General features: G+C 42.5%; 1 protein-coding gene across 1 annotated transcript in view; it reads left to right on the top strand.

The window, feature by feature from the left end:
- The window catches only part of Glb1 (galactosidase beta 1), a 92,368-nt gene that overhangs the window by 9,081 nt on the left and 62,133 nt on the right, over positions 1-21,154 (top strand). Inside the window, exons 2-5 of the mRNA XM_027932161.3 lie at positions 15,471-15,640; positions 17,312-17,462; positions 17,962-18,022; positions 19,543-19,637. Of these exons, the coding sequence (XP_027787962.3) occupies positions 15,471-15,640; positions 17,312-17,462; positions 17,962-18,022; positions 19,543-19,637 (477 nt within the window). The remainder of the gene's footprint in view (positions 1-15,470; positions 15,641-17,311; positions 17,463-17,961; positions 18,023-19,542; positions 19,638-21,154) is intronic.

The following is a 21,154-nucleotide window of genomic DNA, read 5'->3' as shown; positions in this document are numbered from 1 at the left end:
CTTGTTATTTTTTGAGACAGGTCTTGCTGAGTTGCTGTGGGCTAGCCTCCAACTTGGGATCCTCCTGCCTCAGCTGTGGAATAGCTCTGAATATAGGCGAGAGCCACACCCAAACTTCTTGATGCTTTTGCACATGGAATTGTTTTTTCTTATTTCCTTTTAGGATTGTTCAGTGTCAGGGTATAGAAATGCAACTAATTTCTGTGTTGATTTTTGTGTCCTTCTACTTTACTGAATTCATTTATTAGTCCTAGCAGGTTTTCTTTTCTTTTTTTTTTTTTTATGGAATCTTTAGTGTTTTCTGTATGTAAGACCATGTGACATACAAAGAGGTAATTTTACTTTCTTGTTAGTTTGAATGCCCTTTTTTTTTTTTTTGGTGTAGTTGGACATAATGCCTTTATTTTATTTACCTGTTTTTATGTGGTGCTGAGGATCAAACCCAGGGCCTCGCACATGCTAGGCAAGCGCTCTACCGCTGAGCCACAACCCCAATCCTTGAATGCCTTTTCTTTCTTTCTTGCCTAGGTGGTCTGTTTAGGACTTCTAGTCCTCTGATGAGTAGAAGTGGCAAAAACAGGCATCCTTGCTTTGTTCTGTTCTTATAGGAGGAGATTGCGCTCTTTCCCCATTGAGTGACTTTAAGCCTTTATTAGGTTGAGGTAGTTTTCTTCTTTTCCTGGTTTGTTTTGTTTATCATGAAAGGGTGTTGTGTCTTGCTGGGTGTGCTCTTTCTGGCTCAGCTGAGTTGATCCTGGTTTTGCCCTTCTTTCTGATAATCCAGTGTATTACACTGATTGCTTTTTCATATGTTGAACCATTCTTGCATTCCAGGAGTAAATCCCATTTGATCATGGTATATATTCCTTTTTTTTTTTTTTTAAACGTACCTTTATTTATTTTTATGTGGTGCTGAGGATCAAACCCAGTGCCTCACACATGCTAGGCAAGTGCTCTACCAGTAAGCCATAACCCCAATCCATATTCCTTTTAATGTGCTGTTGTATTCAGTTTGCTAGTATTTTGTTGGGGATTTTTGCCTCAGTGTTCATTAGGGAGATTGGCCTGTGGTTTTCTTTGTCTTTTTTTGGCTTTGGTATTAGGACAAAATGGGCCTCATAGAATGAACTTGGAGGTGTCCTCTTCAGTTTTTTTGGAAGATTTTCAGGAGAATTGAATTAATTATTTAAATGTTTGGTAGAATTCCCTAGTGACACCATCTGGTTCTGGGTTTCTCTTTGAGGTTTTTGGTTACTGATTCAATCTCCTTACTAGTTATTGCTGTGTTCACATTTTTTCTTTTTAAATTTTTTTTTTTCTTTTTAATACTGGGGATGGAACCCAGGAGCACATTACCACTGAGCTACATTCTCAGTCCTTTTTATTTTTTGAGACAGGGTCTTGCTCAGCTGCTTAGGGGCTCACCAAGTTGCTGAGTCTGATCTTGAACTTGGAATCCTGCCTCAGCCTCCGGAGTTGCTCGGATTATAGGTGTGTGCCACCACACCTGGCTCTGCTCAGATTTTCTACTTCATGATTCAGTCTTGGTAGGTTGTGTGTTTCTAAAAGTGCATTCATCTCTTGTGGGTTACTCCAAATGTCAGCATATGGCTTCTCTTGGAATTCTCTTACAATGTTTTTTATTTCTATGGCATCAGTTGTAATGTCCGTCTTTCATTTATGACATTTATTTTTATTAAACCATCTAGCTAAAGGTTTGTCAATTTTGTTGATCCCTAAAAAAATCCAACTTTTATTTTTTGCACAGGTTTTCTATTCCCTATTTCACTTACCTTTGCTCTAATCTTTTATTTCCTACCTTCGCCCAACTTTGTGTTTAGCTTGTTCTTTGTCTAATTTCTTGAGGAATTACAGTATTATATATAGTTCTTCTGTTTGAATCAGGATCTAAAAACAAGCTCCCTTTACTGTGTGCGACATATTTCTTAAGTCTCTAGTCTGTAACATCGCTTATTATGTTGCCCTTCTTTGTTCAAGTTATCCGGGTTGAATGTCTTGGAATTTCCTACATTTTATATTTGTGGTGGTTTGGGGGCATGTTCCCTCCCTCATGTTTTCTGTGGACAGGTGGAGCTAGCCCTCTGGAGAGGTTAGAGCGAGAGGCTGGATGGATTCAGGTTCAACTCTTTTGGTGGGAAGACATCATTGCCTGGGTGATGCTAAGACTGACCAGGAGTCATCAGCTCCATCTTGCCACTAGAAAGTTCCTCATCTTTCATCAGATGATGATTCAGCAGTCGTTGGTGATTGTTGCCTATAGTCCTAATTTCATCAAGGGTCACAAAATGGCAGCTTTTCAATTCCATCGTTTCTTCTTTATTTACTAATTGTGGTTCTCCACTAAGAATTCCCCTGACCAGTTGGTTACTCAGCAAAAGTGTATAGCATAAGCAAGGCAGATAGATGCTAGATTCTTTCACTTTACTTTTGAGTTGTTAGAATCATGAGCTGATACCCCAGAAACCTTCCAGCATGACCAGTAAGCTTCTGTTTTGGGTAGGTGAGAATTTTATTATGAATGTGGATATTTTTAGTTTAGTTTTTTTTTTTTTTAATCAAAGAGGTCTTTTGATGCTCAAAATATCTCATCTTTACCAATTGGAGTCCCTTCAAACTGGCGTCTGTTAATTTGATGTGACCATATTTTAAAAAATATATAATTTTGGACTTATTCTGTACATATTCTGCTATAGTTTTAGATTAGTTTCATGAAGAAGTTGTCCTGGTTCCTTATAGTGAGAAATATTTAGAGATCACAGTTTAAGTGCTAGATTAGCAGCTGGGTTAGATCACTACTAGGTTAGATTGCTTAGATTAGCTTGTTCCTGGACAGTATTGTTTTTTAAGCTCTTGCCCTGGGTATTGCTAGGAAATAAAATACTTGTTTAGAAGGAGTGGGGGAAGCAAATGTTAAGTGCATTTTAGTATTTCCAATTCAAGTGGAAGATTACTAGGTTTTTAAAATAGACTTTTTAATGTTTTGAGCAGTTCTAGGTTCACAGCAAAACTCGGTGAAAAGTTGTAGATATTTCCTCTATACCCCCTGAATACAGGATTTTTTTCTTTTGGTTTCTTTTACACTGCAAATTTTGATTCCTGATAACCTGATGTAATTACCTTTTTTGTTTTTTTTTTTTTTTTGTACCAGGGATTGACCTAGGAGTACTTTACCACTGAGATACATCCCCAGCCCTCTTTTTTATCTTTTATTGTGAGACAGCATCTTGCTAAATTACTAAGGGTCTTGTTAAGTTGCTTAGGGCCTCAGTAAGTTGCTGAGGTTGGCTTTGAACTTGCAATCCTCCTGTCTTAGGCTCCCGAGTTTCTGGGATTACAGGCGTGTGCTGCCATGCCCAGATGTAATTACTTATTTAGTGTATCCTACTACATATACTTTAGATTGTAAGTAGCAATATCAACATTATCACTGAGATGAAGACTACTGAATGTAGTTTGTTTTGATTTTTTTTTTTTTTGCCTGTATGATTTAAGCTGTACTTTTATCTATAGGCTAAAGAGTCAAAATTGTACTTCATATTCACTTGGAATATTTTTTTGGTATGGAAAATAAGGTCTATTTTTAACTTTTAAGAATTGTTTTAGGGCTGGGACTGTATATAACTCGGTGGCAGAGCACTTGTCTGTCACATGTGAGGCACTGGGTTAGATGCTTAGCACCACATAAAATAAAGGCATGCTGTCTGTCTATAACTACAAAAAATTTTTTTAAAAAATTGTTTTAGCTGGGCATGATGGCACACACCTATAATCCCAGCTACTAGGGAGGCTGAAGCAGGAGGATCAGGAGTTCAAGGCCAACCTGGGCAACATAGTGATATCCTGTCTCAATAAATAAATGTTTTATATTTTCAAATTTTATTTGTATAAAGCTATTTAATTTGAGATAAAGGGGAAGAATTAAATTTGTAAATGTCCATAAGTCCCAAAGGATTGGGAACCAGTTCAGAACTCGTCCTTCTCCATCTTTCATTGTCTTGTGTTGTTATTTACCCATCTTACCCACAGACTTTTGGAATGTGGAACAAAAACATTTTTGTCATAAGACAGGCATGAATAAATTGAATGGGTAAGCAGGTCACCTACAGACCCTCTCCCTGTCACTCTTTTTGGTACCAGAGATTGAACCCAGGGGTGCTTTACCACTGAGCCACATCCCCAGCCCTTTTATATATTTTCTTAGAGACAGGGTCTCACTGAGTTACATAGTGCCTCGATAACTTGCTGAGGCTGGCTTTGAACTTGTAATCCTCCTGCCTCAGCCTCTGAGTCACTGGGATTACATTTAAGCGCCACCGCCCTCGGCTTCCCTGTCACTCTTGACCATCACTGTGGTCTGTCTGTCTTGCCTCTCTAGGCTGGCTGAGGAGACATTTCTATTTCACTTGAATCTTTGAGACGTCTGAGATCCCATGGTGTGGGATCTAGCCCTTCCCACTCCACTTCCCTCAGTTCCTCTTCCCTTAGCCCTGGGTGCTAGCCAAGGAAAAGGATTGGGTCTCTGCCACCATGGAGCCAAATAGCTCATGCCAGAAGTTCCCCAGGCTCTTGGGCTTCTGGGGTGAATGGAAAGGAGGTACTGGGGATAGAGATCTGCTGAATGTGTTTTCCAGTTATCCTGGGGGGACTTGAAGATAAATCGTCTTCACAGAACCAGCATGACCCTTGACCTGTGATATCACTGAGTTACTTTTCTTTCTTGCTTTCTTTCTCTTATTGTACTAGGGATTGAACCCAGGGATACTCTGCCACTGACCTGCATCCCCAGCCATTTTTATTTTTGAGACAGGGTTACATTAAGTTTTTGAAGTTGGCCTTGAACTTGTGATCGTCCTGCCTTAGCCTCCCAGGCATGCATCACCATGCCTGACTTATTTGTATTTCTTTATTCAAGTCCAAGGAACATGCTTAAATAATGAAAATGTACTTTTAATCCTGAGGATTAGGAAATCTGATGATGTGAATACTGTGTTGTTTAATGCTTTAATGTTTATTTACCACTGAAATAGCTTTAAAAAGTTACATTGGCCAGTATTATGTTCCTGATATGTATTTGACCCAAGAATGTTTGCTTATACTGCTGTTTTCCCTCCAGTGATATACACGTTATTGGGGTGGGAGTGGGAGGTCATCTAGAAGGTATGAGTTTGCTTTGCTTAGAATTGCTTTTTGTTTTATAAGTTTTCTGTGACTTCATGCATTGCAAGTATTGTTGCTGCTACACCTCTGCAAGTATGAAATAAAAGTCTATTTCTTCAGTATTTTATTCCAGTGCCAATTCATTTCAAATGGATAGTTTGCACACTGGGAAAATTTGGGGCTGTTTGGGCTTTGGGGGAATAAACTCTAAAGGCAATTTTCTCTTTTTCCCCTTGTTCCTCCTCCTCCTCCCTTGTTTCTTGATCACCTTAGTTCTCAATAGTGCCCCAGTTTAGGAAGCTCAAAAGAAGCTGGCTCTAGATCTTCTCAGGTCCTTAAATATAGGGAGGCGTCACTTTGGGTCCATGAGGTCGGTTTTCCCTGTCCATGTTGGCCATGACAACAGTTATAAGCTGTCTCTGTTGATGCTGCCTCTGACCTGTCTTTGCTGATCCCCTCTGTGCTGCTTTTCTAGATGCCTATTTCAGAGACTTGGCCCTACCCCCCCCCACACACACACCCATCCAAATAACACAGTGTCCTTCATATATCAGGTCAGAAGACAGTCCATGAATGTCCCTGACAGTGAACATAGCCCTGGGGCAAGTGGAAGAAGGTATACTGTTGTCCCGCCCACTTACAAACTGCTTTTGATCCTTTTTATCTGTAGGATTTGAAAGATTAGAACATTAGCTGCAAATCAAGTGCCAGAGGCTATGGTATCTTTTCCAGGAGCTTCAGCACACCCAGGTGGTAGCCGTATTGGAACTGTACTTGGCTAATTAAATAGCTCACGGTCATTCACCATCATTGGTGTTTTGTAGAGACTCAAAGGTGCCATGAATGGGGATAGGATGGCAGTCATCTTTAAATCTCAATGGAAAGGGCACTGAGGGCTGCAATCCCAGGAGGACTCTGTGCTTGCTTCAGATGTATCTTGGGAGTGGGGAGTGAGCAGTTCTGGAACCTACACAGAATGGCTACTCTTACTCATCGTGAGGGTTCTGCTGGCTGTTAAAACCATCCCGATTTGAACTCGGGACCAGGGAAATAACCACAGGCTAGTGCTTTAACTTGTTGGACCTACCCTGAGAAGTCTTTAGCTGAAGCTCCTGTCATCCCCTGGCTTAAGAGTAGTGGGGGCGAGTGATAGCATTTTACCTACCTTGGTACTTGTGCCAGCTCAGACTGTCCAGCAGTCCACAGAAGGCTTTGGATACCTGCTTACTGAGGACACAGGTATCCTAAGTCCCACTAGGGAAGATGTGAGCTGCGGGAAATTTGTTGTGGGTACTTAGGTTGGCCTTTTTTTTTTTTTTTTTTTTTGAGGGGGTTACCAGGGCTTGAACTCGAAGGCACTCCATCCACCACTGAGCCACATCCCCAGCTCTATTTTGTATTTTATTTAGAGTCAGGAGTCTGAGTTTCTTGACCCCTTGTCATTCATTGCTGAGGCTGGCTTTGAACTCAGGATCCTCCTGCCTCAGCCTCCCAAGCCACTGGGATTATGGGCATGTGCCAACACACCCAGCGGGTGGCCCTTTTTGAAGGCCATCTTTCCAAGCTTTCCTTTCATCCAGTTGGCTGTGTGTCAGAGACCTGGCTCAAACCTGGGACCTGAATGAAGACATGGTGACTTTCCACTGCTGACAAGTTCTTAACTTTTTTGTCTTGTTAAACATGTCAGGCAGCACCCTTGCCAACTCCCAACCATCTTGTCCCATAGGGATGCTGAGGTTTAAGAGCCATTGCCTAGGTTCACTGCTGGTTGCCATCTGGCCTTGCTGGTGAATGTAATTGTGTCCACCAGCAGCAGCTGCTGCTTTTTTTGAGGGGGTGGGGGTGGGGGTTGGTTGGTACTGGAGATTGAACCGCTTAACCACCAAGCCACATCCCCATCTTTGTTAGTTTTTATTTGGAGAGAGATTCTTTTTTTTTTTTTTAATATTTTTCAAATATTTATTTTTTAGTTGTAAAGTTGGACACAATACCTTTATTTTTATTTATTTTTATGTGGTGCTGAGGATCAAACCAGCGCCCTGCGCATGCCAGACGAGCTCGTTACCACTTGAGCCACATCCCCACCCCCTGGAGAGAGATTCTTGCTCAGTTGCCTATGGCCTATGTAAATTGCTGAGGCTGGCCTTGAACTGGCGATCCTCCTGCCTCAGTCCTGAGTTGCTGGGATTGGAGGCGCAGACCTTGTGTCCACCATCTTCTGCCTGGTAGAATGGCCCATCTTGATTGTGCCAAGATCTCATCAACCCCAGTGATACTGGGAACATGGTGTTATGGCAGCATCTCCTGTCATCCCTTGCCTATAGAGGACAGCACCACTGGTGTCTCAAGGGTGCCATGGCCTTCCTCACTAATACATTCATGACTGAAGGGAGCAGTCTCTGGGCTTCTCCTGGGGAATATGGTCTGGTAGTAGGTTCATTGGTCATCTTTACATTCCCACCTCTCTGGGCCATCCCGTGCCTTTTTTGGAATGCCAAGGCAGACCTGACATCATTTCATTTCCTATAGGCCACTACCATGTCTAGGTTCCAGAGAGCTGTCCCAACAGCATGGGGCAGGGTTCAGGAGCATTTTCCAAGATAACCCCTAAGTCAGGGGTGAATACACAAGGTCAATAACTTCCCCCCGTCTAGCTTTGTATTCAGCCCCCTCAAGATCCATTTCTGTTGTCCCCTGTGGCTAAATCCTGGACCTTACTTTTTCTGGTTGGAGTTGTGGGTCTCTCTGAACGTTGCCATAGAAGCCTCTGGCCTTCACAAATGTCCTGAGTGATCGGCTGACCTGAACCTGTCAGTTTTCTTCAGAGCTCCCAAATTTGTTAACCAAAGCTAGTCAACCTCACAGCCCTTAGTTGCTAGTAGTCCAAGGCCGCTGAACACGTGCCAGCCCCCTCCCATCTACACCTCCTCACAATCCTGCACAAGTGAGGGACTCGGTATTAGCTCACACTGAGCACCATAGGGTTCTTGTTATTTGTCATCTATGAAAAATACAGGTGCAATGGGTTGGGTGTAGCTCAGTGGTAGAGCACTTGCCTGGCATGCATGAGACCCTGGGTTTAATCCTCAGCAACACACATACTTTTTTTTTTAGTCATAGATGGACACAATACCTTTGTTTTATTTTTTGAGATGCAGAGTTTTGAACCCAGTGCCTTACACATGCTAGGCAAGTGCTCTACCACTGAGCCCCAACCCCAGCCCCAACACACATTTTTAACCCAGGGGCACTCCACCACTGAGCTATATCCCAGCCATTCTCCCCACCATCTTTTTTTTTTTTTTTTTTTGGTACTAAGGATTGAACCTAAGGGCACTGAGCCACCGAACCATATCCCCAGCCCTTTTTATTTTATTTTTTTATTTTGAGACAGGCTCTCATTAGGTTGCTTATAGCCTTGCTAAGTTTCTGAGGCTGGCTTCAAACCTGCAAGCCTCCTCCCTCAGCCTCCTGGGACGCCGGGTTTACAGATATGTGCCACCTCATCCGGCCCATGTCCAATGGTTAGTACAAATGGTACCAGATATGGTCTAATCTGGGATCCTCTGGAAGCAGAACTTGAATCAAGGCCTTGGGTACAGGTGGCTTGAGGAGCCATCTAAGAGCACAGGAGTGGGCTGGGGTTGTGGCTCAGCAGTAGAGCGCTGAGCTACACTCCATAGTAGCATATTAAGATATTCCTCGTTGCTTTAAAAAAAAAACAAAACAAAACAGGAGTAAGGGACAAAGCCTACATAAGAATGTGTAGAGTGATTATCACTCTGGGTAACAAGAACATGATTTTGCCAAGACTTTCCTGAAAAGTATACAGAGTACCTCCAGAGTTGTCTGAAAGGTAAGAATGTAGTTACCCACCCCTTTCTGTCTGCTGTTGGTTAAGGTGTACCCCAGAGGTGTGGACTTGCCAGCACTCTTGGGCTAGGACACTCAGTAGGCTCCCCCAATGTTGGGGCAGGAAGACGTGAGCTGTGAGTTTGAGTCGACATGCTGTCGGCACGGTGCATACTGAGTTTGACCAGGACTTTCTGCAGAACTGTCACCAATGTGGCTATGTTTCCAAAAACCCTACTCTCCCTGCTTTTTTCACCCTACATATCTTGGAGATCTTTGTTCACAGGCAGGGGCAAAGGACCTTATTACTCTCAAGAGCTGTGTACCATTTCATCATGTATGTGTGTTGCTTGCAGCATACACAAATGTGTGCACATATGTACTTGTACACACCTACAGGCACATGCAGTACATATACCTTATGACCACAATTTATTTCATCAGTTCACTTTTCTATTTGTGTCGATATTTTACTAGGAGCCAGGCATGGTGGCCCACACCTGTAATCCCAGCGATATGATAGGTTGAGATAGGAGGATCACAAGTTCAAAATCAGTTTGAGCAACTTAGCAAGACCCTGTCTCAAAATATAAAGGGCTGGGGATGTGGCTCAGTGGTTAAGCGCCCCTGGATTCAATCCCCAGGGGCAAAAAAAAAGAAAAAAAAAAAAAAGTTTTCAGACCTACAGAGGGTTGGAAAATTTCACTGTCCAAGTCCATCAATTTGCTTTTTAGTTGCATTTTAAAGTAAGTTGCAGACAACAGTGCCATTTTCAACCTCAGAATACTTGAGTGTGCATGCCATTTATTAGGGGGTCAATATTTTTACTTTATTCCTTTTAAGGTAGAATTTACATATAAAAATGCACAAATTAAGTAGACTACTTGAATTTTTTAATTCATTTTCTAGTTGTAGGTGGACACAATATTTTATTTTTATGTGGCGCTGAGGCTCGAACCCAGTGCCAGGCAAGCGCTTTACCACTGAGCCACAACCCCAGCCTATTTGAATTTTAACAAATGCCTATATCTGCATAATCCAAAGCCCTTACCCAGCTGGAATATTACCAAGACCCCCAGAAAGTTCCTTCATGTCTCTTCCCAGGCAATACCTACCCCCACTCTCCTATAGGTGCCACTATGGTTTGAAGATGTCCCCCAGAGTTCATGTGCCTAGAGGCTTTATTCCCAGTGCAGTAATGTCAAGAGCTGGGACCTCTAAGAGATTAGGCCATGAGGACTCTGCCCTTGTGGGTGGATTATTATTGCAGGAGTGGTGGTGTTATCACATGAGTGGTTTTATAAAAGCAAGTTGGATTCATTCTCTCTCTCTCTCTTCTCCCTTCCTCCCCCGCTTCATTCCTCCCCATCCCCATCCCCCTTCCCTGTGAACTCTTGCCCTTCAACCTTCTCCCATGGGATGAGGCAGCACAAAGACTCTTGCCAGATGTGGTTGCCTGGATCTGGGACTTCCCAGCCTCCTGAATTATAGGAAATAAATTTGTCCTTTATAAATTACTCAGTCTCAGATTTTCTGTTATAGCAGCACAAATGGATTAAAATAACAGGTAACAATTCTGACTTTTCCTCCAACTTAGATTAAGTTTGTTCTAGGTTCATGCAGTGCACAACCTTTGTGTAGGTTTCTTTCACTGAACACTTTTGGGACTTATTCATGTTATTGCAAATATCAGTAGTTTTTTTTTTTTTTTTTTTTTTTTTTGGTGCTGGGGATTGAACCCAGGGTTTTGTGCGTGTAAGGCAAGCACTCTACCAACTGAGCTATCCCCAGTCCCATGATTTGTTGTTTTTTTTTTTTAACTGCTGAGTAGTGTTCCATCATATGAATACGCTACAGTTTACACATTTTTCTATTGTAGAAATTTGAGTTGTTTCCAGTTTTTTGCTGTTACCAGAAAAGCTATTATTTTGGGGGCTGGGGTTGTGGCTCATGAGGCACTGGGTTCAATCCTCAGCACCACATAAAAAACAAAATAATGTGTCCACCAAAAACTAAAGATACATAAATAAATATTAAAAAAAGAAAAGTTATTATTATAAGTCTTTGAGCATGTTTTTGTTTCTTAGGTCTTCTTATTCTGAAGGACAATTTGGTTTAAACATTGTTGCAGTAAAAAACAAATTGTATATTTATAGGTATAGTATGGAGAAAATTATGGGGTAAAGGTAAATCAAATGTTTCTAATAAATTTTTTATTATACAGCTTTCCAGATAGAATCCCAGAGGTCTCTCCCTAACACCAACTTGAACTTATCCACTTTTTTCTTTGCTCTTTTTCTTTCTTTTCGGCCTATCATTTTGGTTTTTGTTACTTTGTTTTTTCTTGTTGGGGATTTAACCCAGGGGTGCTTTACTATTGAGCTACATCCCCAGCCCTTTTAATTTTTTATTTTCAGACATAGTCCTGCTATTTTGCATAGCACCTTGCTAAGTTGCTGAGGCTGATCTTGCACTTAATAATACTCCTGCCTCAGCCTCCTGAGTCACCACGGCACTCTGCTGGCTTATTAGACTTTAAGGCATTTCTTAGATGTCTGAATATTCTCCTCATAACTATTTCCATATTCCTCTTGAACTTTTTTTTTTGAATGATAGTCTCCATGCCATTTTTTTTTTGAGTAGTTACAGAATTAATGATAATGCTTCTAATACTAATACTGGATGTATGTTCAGATTTTTCCTATATCGGTGTCATTGGTTTGTTTTTGTGGTTTGTTAGGATCCAAACCAGATTTACACATTTTACCAGGTCATTATTCCTCTTAAATTCTTTTTTATTTTCTAATATTCCCTTTCTTTGCCTTTAATCACATTGATTTATTGCAGCAACTGGATCAGTATCATTGGGTTTTTAGAATATTCCACATCTTGGGTTTGGCTTATTGATTCTGTATGGTATCATTAGATCTAGGTTCAATTGTGATTTAGGCTCAATAGTGAGAAAGACTTCCTAGTGGGACTACGTACTTCACGTTGAATCAAAACCTGAGACGTATATGATCTTACGTTCTCCTTTTACTGAGGCTAAAATTGAGCAGAGGGGTTCTGGTCAAATCCAGGGCCAGTGCATGAGAACTAAGTGCTAGGAAACCTTAGAAAGAGAGACAGATCCAAGATTGTACAAAGTGCAATTTGTCGGAGACTAACAGAATCATGGTCCTGGGTGGCAGTAAGTCCAATGCATCCTGTGATTTGGGTCAGGAGGAGGAGGGTATAAAATGGTCAGGTCAAAAGTGACTTCATCCAAGCCCTAATGTACCTGGTTTATCTGAAGCTAATATCAAGAATATTGGGCACATTCACGGCACTCACAGAGCTAGGGGCCACCTACCACTCTAATGATTTTGTGTTTATAGCATGCAGAGAAGCTAAAGAAAAATGGCTGGGGCTACTTGGGGCAGTCATGGCAGTAACAACTCAAGACTGTCAGGGTCTAGCTTAAATTCATTTTACTAAATGTTAAGAGTATTTTCACATTCTTTTATTCCTTCTGCCGTTCTTAGCTGAAATTCTGTGAAGAATTATCCATTGTCAAGGTTTTGGTTAACCTAAAATAGTGTTTACGTGAAAGGGAGGCTCTTTCTTTGTATAACTTTTCAGAATAATAATTGGGGGCTTTAGCAATCTCCTAATGTGACTATTGATGTTTTCCCTCTATTATAAACTTACAGTCCTTAACATCCATGCAATCATTTTTTCGATTTTTAAATGTGGTTCTGGTGAAACCTGAGTTTCCCCACCATTGCTGGTAGATGAGGTCTGCATAACAGCCAGCCTCTGAAATCTGTAAATGTGTTGCAGCTCTTAATGGTGAGCTATGCCCTCCAGTGTTGTAGCTGATCCAAGCAGCTCACCACCAGTTTCTTCTTTCTGGATTCTTGTGAATTCAAAGAATGAAATCTACAGACGAGGATGAGTGAGTGTAAGATAGGATTTATTCAAGTGTGAATAAGAAACAGAACTCCTGTAGGGCAGAGGGGACCCTAGAGGGGTTTCCATTTGAGTGTGTGCCTGCCTAGGGGTTATATAGCACTTGGGCCAATGTGATTGGTACAAATTTATACCCATCAGGGTTTGGCTATTGATATAAATTATGCTAATCAGGCTTTGGAAAAGTGCCAGTGCTATTGGTCAGCCCTGTAATCCCATTTAGGTCTGTGCCTCTTCTGTTTTCCCAGGTCTCTAGGGAAGGGGCCGTTGAGGTCGTGGGATGGTGATTGCTCTGGGGGATTCTGGGATGTACCCTGTAGGGGACAGGTACAGGCCCAGGACTGGCTGCCACCACAGTACAGGTCAGCATGCCCTAGCCTGAGGTGGCCCGCGCTTGCCTGCACTCCAGCCAGACCTGGTCACCACTCTGTAGCTCTACCGCTGCTTTAGGGGCGGTTAGTGGGGCTGGCCACGTGGCTCGGCAGTGGAGGAGCCATGTCACTTGGGAACTGTACCCACAGCCTTGAGCTTGGGACAATTTTGACACTAAGCTGGATTCCTAGAACTTGTGGAAAACCCTTATTTGATAGTTACACACGTAGGATGAGCATGTTTTCAAAATGATCTATTGAGTCACATGCTGTAAGAAATTCTTTATATTTTTGTATTTTTAGGAAATCTTGCCTTTGAATGAAAATTAAAGCTTTATTTACAAAGAGAACAGTGATATTAAATTGACACTTGCCTTTAAAAAAAAAACAACACTTTTTTTTCTTTTTGCTGGGGATGGAACCCAGGGTCAATTTATTTATTTATTTTTTTAATATTTATTTTTTAGTTTTCGGCGGACACAACATCTTTGTATGTGGTGCTGAGGATCGAACCCGGGCCACACGCATGCCAGGCGAGCGCACTACCGCTTGAGCCACATCCCCAGCCCACCCAGGGTCAATTTAATGCTGAGCAACATCTCCAGTTTTCAATTAAATAAATAAGTTTTTTTATTATTTTTATGTGGTGCTGAGAATCAAACCCTGCCTCACGTGTGAGACAGCACTCTACCACTGAGCTACAACCCCAGCCTCCCCTTCCCTGAGTTTTTATTTTGAGACAGGGTCTTGCTAAGTTACTGAGGCTGTCCTTAAACTTGCAATCCTCCTGTCACAGCCTCCCAGCTCACTGGGATCACAGGCCTGTGCCACTAAGCCTGGCTAAAAACCATTAGTTTATTTTGTTTTTGCTTCATTGAGATGTAATCCACACCCAGTGAAGCTTTCCATTATCTCCGATTCATTCTGCTCTGAGTCCTTGGACACTAACTACCTCCCCAGTTGGAGTTCAGTCCAGGTAGGATCTGGGACTGGAACTCTCACAATTTCTTCTAGATATGCCTTCAAGGACAACCCTCACAGCTACCCCAGACTGTGCTACTATAATTAAAGCTGGTATTGTGACCTTTGAAAGCCTAAAGATGCACAAGGAATCTTACCAATAGTGGACACCCGTTAGGTGGATTCTTAACAACCCGGGTTCTGTGGGTACCTGCTGTATGTTGCAGTCCTTTTCTAGCCACCAGAGTGCAGTGTTCCACTCTCCCCGACAGCCCCTTTTGAGGCCTTTTCTTTCAAATCCTGGCACGTTTAGCTCCTGAGGTAGCTGAAAAAAAAAAAGTCTGTTGTAGCTATAAACACAATCTTACAATGCAACCCAGTGGAGACATACATACGATTGTAGTTCCACATGTGTATAGGTGACAAACTTTTCATCCAGTAACCTACTTTGCTGTGTGCGATATATTCTGATACTTTTCTACTCATTTTGAAAAGGTGCTGATCCAACATCCAAGTTGAGTTTATTGCTCGCAAATTGGATTGCAGCAGACAATTTGAAAAATATTACCTTTAAAGTTCCTCTAGTGGTACCCTGGATAATTGTAGATGAGTTGTAGGGTTAGAGGAAACTTTCCCAGGTAACTCTGGGTCTCCGTGCAACAGCTACAGTGGGGCTTTAGGGATGCAAACTTGAAATCCTTTGCTATTTACCCTGTACTTTACACTTAAAATTTCTCCTGATGCCTTTGTGGTGCTGGGGATCTAACCCAGGTCTTAGTGATCCCAGTGACACTAATGTTGAGTTCATTCAAGTACTTAGATTGTAGCCACAAATGTGTGCATGATCTGTTCCTAAGTCCTTTGAACAGCACAGTGACACATAATCCCAGTCACGCGTATCTGATCAGGGCTGGCGTCTGGGATCTGAGCCCTGTAGAATCCTGTGTGTGCATCTTCCTTAAAGACTTCTGTTCCCTGAGGGCACACACGGTGGGCCTGGCTTGGCTGGGGTTTGTTTGACAGCCCAGAAACCAAGCATGAACTCCGTCAGCACATTATGTAAACTAAATAGACAGGGAATCACCTGCCGCTGTCAAAGCATCTGCTTCTGAAATGCAGAAAATGGAGATTCTTTAATGTCCTGTTCTTGCTCTGCAGAATGTCACCAAGAGGACATTTGAGATCGACTACCAGAAGGACCGCTTCCTCAAGGATGGCAAGCCATTTCGCTACATCTCAGGAAGCATTCACTACTTCCGAGTGCCGCGCTTCTACTGGAAGGACCGGCTGTTGAAGATGAAGATGGCTGGGCTGAATGCCATCCAGACGTAAGTAGGAAGGCGCTTGGCTCTCACCTGAGACTGAACCACCCACACCTGGAGAAGGTGCTACTGCATTTCCCAGAGCAGCTATTGCACTGCTCAGAAATGGCAAATAGTATAGTGTGGCCTCCTGGGGGGGGCTTATCATGAGCTCGCCTGGCTCTTCAGATAACTAAGCACTTCTTCCAACCTTGAACTGTGTCACCTGAAGTTGTAAAATAAATATCAGCTTAAAAAGGCAAAGGTAATGAAGACACGAATTGATGTGAATATACTATGTATACAACCAGAGATATGAAAAATTGTGCTCTATATGTGTAATAAGAATTGTAATGCATTCCGCTGTCACATGTAAATAATAATTTTTTAAAAAGGCAAAAGTAAGTAACAGTGGGCACTTACCAGGTACGGGGCACTTGACCCAAGTGATCCCTTTCTCTGAGGTAGGCATTACTGTTCCCATTTATGTCTGGTAAAACTGAAATTTGCCCACTGTCATAGCTTTGGTCAGAGGTCCAGCTAGGATTTCAACATGAGTGTGTGTAGGCAGCCAAGGCTTCTCTGAGCTCTTAGCAGAGTGAACTTGGGCTAAGGTAGAGTCCTGAAGCCAGTTTGTCTTCTTGATTCTGCTGGAGTAATTGTATAAGGTCAGACTATAGAATTACCCCATCTCTTCTGATGTTGCCTGGTGACTAATTGGGAAGAAAGTTGGGGTGGCTGGCCACTCTGGGTTTTGCAGTGCTGATGTGGATTGCAGATAACTTTTCAAAGATGAGCGGTGAGGAAACCTTTAGATGGTTGAGGAGATGGTTAGGGAGAGTCCCACTCATTATTTCTGGGTCTAAGGCCATTAGTAGAGTGAACCCAGGTTCATCTGTTAATACTTTCTGCACTGAGTTCTGGTGGACCAGACCAAGGCTATCTGTCCCAGGGAACTCAGAAATCATGGGGTTGTAGGAAAAGGACATAAGCTACTGTCATCAAAGAGACTTTTATAAAGGGACTGAGTGGTTTCACATTTAACTGTGTATCCCAGGCTGTAGGTAGCCAGGGAACTGAGAGTTGTTTTGGTTATTTTATTCCTTCTCATGCAATTCCTGACCAAATCTTTTGTCCAGATGTAGGTGTTGGAGGTTTGCCTACTTAAAGTTTATTTATTTTTTTACCAAGTAAAGGTACCTCTTAAAATATTAGTCAAATATTTTTATTTTCCAGGCCTTACACAGTTGTATACAATTTTTCTAGAATAAGTGTTCATGTAATTATTTTTTTATATTTTACTTTTTAAAACTTATACTGTGTTGAAAGGTTTTTTTTTTTTTCTTGATACATTTTTTTTGGTAAAGATCGTTTTGATGGGGGCCGTTGGGTATAGCCCAGTGGTAGAGCCTACGCTTAACATGCCCAAGGCCCTGGATTTCAATAAACTTTCAAGTTCCTGTGTTACCACTCACATATATTTGAAGTCAAGCATTACGTGGGAATGGACCTTCTTTGTGGGTCAGGAACTTACAAATGTACCCACTAAGTCTGATTGGCTTGGGTCGCTGCTATGAAAACTCTTCCCTAATCAGGCCTCTTCCCTTCCCTCTCTTGTCCCAAGAATGCCCCCTTCTCCTACCCCTCCTCCTCCGTGACTGCCAACTGTCCAGGGACAGGCTGTGTGTGTCTTGGCAGGTATGTGCCCTGGAACTTTCATGAGCCCCAGCCAGGACAGTACCGGTTTTCTGAGGACCATGATGTGCAATATTTCATTCAGCTGGCTCATGAGCTGGGACTGCTTGTCATCCTGAGGCCTGGGCCCTACATCTGTGCAGAGTGGGACATGGTGAGTGTGGCTAGACTGGGCTCTGCCTGCCTGGGAGGCTGGCGGGCAGCAGGTCTGGGCAAAGTGAATTGAAGCAGTTTAAATAAGATTGTAATTCCGGATTACCCGGAGCCTGTGACTATACCCAGCACAGGGATCTGTTACTATAGAAGGAAAGGAACAGGTCAGGGTCAGAGCCTGAGTTCTTTTGGTGGTTCAATCACATAATTCGGTTTTCTCATCTGTCAGAAGTAGCTAGTGGTATCTGCTTTGTCTACCTCAGAGAGTAGCTGTGATGTTAAGTGGAATAATTGTATAAAATAGAGCCTTGATTCTCAACACGTGCATTAAAACAGAATGATAATAATTTTACTATGTTCCATTTTCCCTGAAAGATTATAAACCAAAAAATACAGCTTATTCCTTCTCCCTGAAGCATTTCTTTTCCATGTCTTCTAATAGTAATTTTTTTCTCCTCTAAGTTCCTTTCATGAAATACTTTTTTTGTTCCCTATTCTAGGGAGGATTACCTGCTTGGTTATTAGAGAAAGAATCTATTGTTCTTCGCTCTTCTGACCCAGGTAAGTTGGGGAGAGACATTTTGAGAGAATTTATGAACGATAGATAATTGATATTGAAAGGGTCAAGTGTCTTGAAGTCTGAGCTACTTCTGCACAAATACTTCTGAAATTTAGTCTATTAATTGCCGTTCACTGTCCTACATCAGACATTGAACACATAGTGAATAAAACTTTCTTGGCCCGGCGTGGTAGTGCACGCCTGTAATCCCAGTGATTCGGGAGGCTGAGGCAGGAAGATTGTGAGTTCAAAGCCAGCCTCAGCAACTTAGCAAGACACTTAGAAGCTCAGTGAGACCCTGTCTCTAAATAAAATACCCCCCAAAAAAGGGGGGGCTGGGGATGTGGCCCAGTGGTTAAGAACCCCTGGGTTCAATCCCCAGTACAAAAAAAAAAAATATTACTCTCTTGGACAACTCAACCAGATCTTACTGGTAACTCTTAGAATTGACATTGAGCCCTGTTTGGGGTTGACCAGCTGACTCCAGTGTTTTCTCTTCCTACATGCTTTGTATGTGACACAGCCACTGATTGCACCAACCTAATCAAAATGGCAGACAGAGTTTCTGGGGTGGTGTTGCTAGATTGGTTGGTAGCTACAGTGTTGTCTTTTACAGAGAGAGATGTGAATGAGAGCTTTTTTTCTTTTTAACCTATAAGATATTATTTTAGCTATAAGCTCTGAATAGTCAGAAGAGCCCATGTGGCTGCATTTAATTTCAGAAGACTGATTTCTCCTGGGGATGGTGGAGGTGACCGAGATGTTGTTGGTAAGGGACACGTTATAACCAGAGCTAAAATTGACTAAGTCTAGTGTATAAAAGGCTAGAATATTATGTTGTATATGTGTTTTCCTCTTACTGTATCACTCTTCTGTGTCTTTTTTGTTGTTTGTGGTACTGAGAATCAAACTCGGAACCTTGCAGATGCTAGGCAACTACCTCCCCAGCTATTTTTTAAATTTTATTTTGAGGCAGGGTGTCTCACTGAGTTGCCCAAGCTGGCCTCAAACTTGAAATCCTCCTGCCTCAGCCTCTTGAGTAGTTGAGATTACAGGCATGGGCCACCATGCCTGGCTCACTCCTCTGTTTTGCACTCTTAATGTATCATTAATTTCCACATGTATTTCTCATTGATCTTCATGACACATTTAAAAAAAAATAGTTTTCATTGTAGATGGACACTGTACCTTTACTTTTTATGGGGTGCTGAGGATCGAACCCAGTCAGTACCTCACACATGCTAGGAGAGTGCTCTACCACTGAGCTACCAACCCCAGCCCCTGTGACACATTTTCAAAGTGTGGGCTTTTATAATCTCCTTTTGACAATGTAAATATATAATTTATTTTAAATTTAATTATATAATTTTATTTTAAAAAGAAAAAAAGCCTTACTGTGATTGAGGCGGGAACATGGCCCGATTTGGTCTTGTTATATCCTGATCGGTGCTATAATAAGGCCTTATCAGCGTCTCTTCTAACCAACCACTGTGTGATGTGTTAAACCTCTCTTGTTGTCCAGATTACCTGGCGGCTGTGGATAAATGGTTGGGAGTCCTTCTACCCAAGATGAGACCTCTGCTCTATCAGAATGGAGGGCCGATTATAACAGTGCAGGTAACCGTGGAACTGAGTATGGAGGCAGGGTCGGGGCAGGTCTTCATCCATCTGCATTATATCAGTGATAGGACTGATGCAGACATGAGCCTCAGCATTCTGTTATTCTGAGGGGTAATGCCACAGATGATAGTTACTTTATCTGCATTGGGGGAAGGCATTGGCATTTCCGCCCCCCCCCCCCAAAAAAAAAAGAATAAGTCTCTCTCTGTTGCTCAGGTGGCCCTGATCTCCTGGGCTCAAGTGATCCTCCTGCCTCAGCCTCCCAAGTAGCCAGGACTACAGGCACATACATGGTCATGCCTGGCTCTCACATTACCGTTTTTTAATGCCTGTGCTCTGTGCTGGATGCCCTAAAAAATGCTGTGCGGTTCTTCTAGTCACCGTCTTTGAAATGAACAAGTTCAGAAAGGTTGAGTCAGCCAAGGTCACCCTGCTGGTGGCAGAATCCAGATTGCACCCTATTTCTGCTGATCTCCTAGCCTGTCTCTTTCTCTCTTGCTATATCTTCTGGATGCAGGAATATTGCAGGAACTGAAATGCTTTGGAGTCTGCCTTGTGAAGGCCATCAGTTATTCCTGGAATAAAAAGAGAGTGTGATAGGGGCCATTGTGTTTTCTCTCCAGCTTCCTGATCCCACTCTCCTTCCTTGTGTTCTTAGTTCTGCAAACACTAAGAACACTGTGGGATCCATCCTGTGGCACATATTTTCCATATGAAAAATTGGGACACTTGACCTGGAACAATTTTTGGTGTTTGCGAAATCACTTAGGTGAGATGTCAGACCACATTTGTTGGCCATTTACAAGGGTTGTTTTTATTGAAATGAATAAGGTGATGTAAAACTGCATCTTGGAACATCAAAGGAATGCAGTGTGGCAATCCCTAAGGGAGTGTGGACCAGACTTCTTTTCGACAAATGGTGCTGTGGACAGGTTGTAGGGACTGGTTATTGTGAGGAGGGAGCATGCTCTCTCTTGTCCCTCAGTTGAAGGTGGAATGAGGTATTGAGAGGGCTGAGCGGGTCAGGTGGCCACTAGGCCAAATGCACAGGGGAAGGAGATGTCCTCTTGTGCAGGCCAGGTGGCTATTCACAGAGCAGTGTGCACGTAGCCCCAGGATGCCCCTTATCTTTTATTCATCTGGAGTCTGTACTGGTTAAGCCGAGAGAGAGCGGCATCTTCCTGTGTGGAGATAGGTTGATCAAGTTTCAGACTTACTTTGCTCTGCACAGCTGGGTTTTCTTCCTTTTTCCCTCGTCTCAGGTGAAAACCCTCCTTTTAGCTGCTACCATTTTTCAGTCTCTGCTTCTCCTTGAATCACTTTCCATTTCTGCACCCTTTGGTTATGGAAATGCCCCCCAAAATGGAATCAAGTACTAACTCTGCAGAAGAAAGCAAAGTTGACTGTCTTGGGGACATATTGTTCCTTGTGTCCATCCCAGTGACCTCAGATGACTTTAATTTGACCCTAGATCTGGTCAGGTGACTCTGCCCTTCTTTCCCCCTCATCTCTAC

This window comes from Marmota flaviventris, chromosome 1 (genome assembly GCF_047511675.1).
Source record: "Marmota flaviventris isolate mMarFla1 chromosome 1, mMarFla1.hap1, whole genome shotgun sequence".
Classification (NCBI taxonomy): Eukaryota; Metazoa; Chordata; class Mammalia; order Rodentia; family Sciuridae; genus Marmota; species Marmota flaviventris.
The sequence above is the reverse complement of the archived record's forward strand: the minus strand, read 5'-3'. Positions and strand labels throughout refer to the sequence as shown.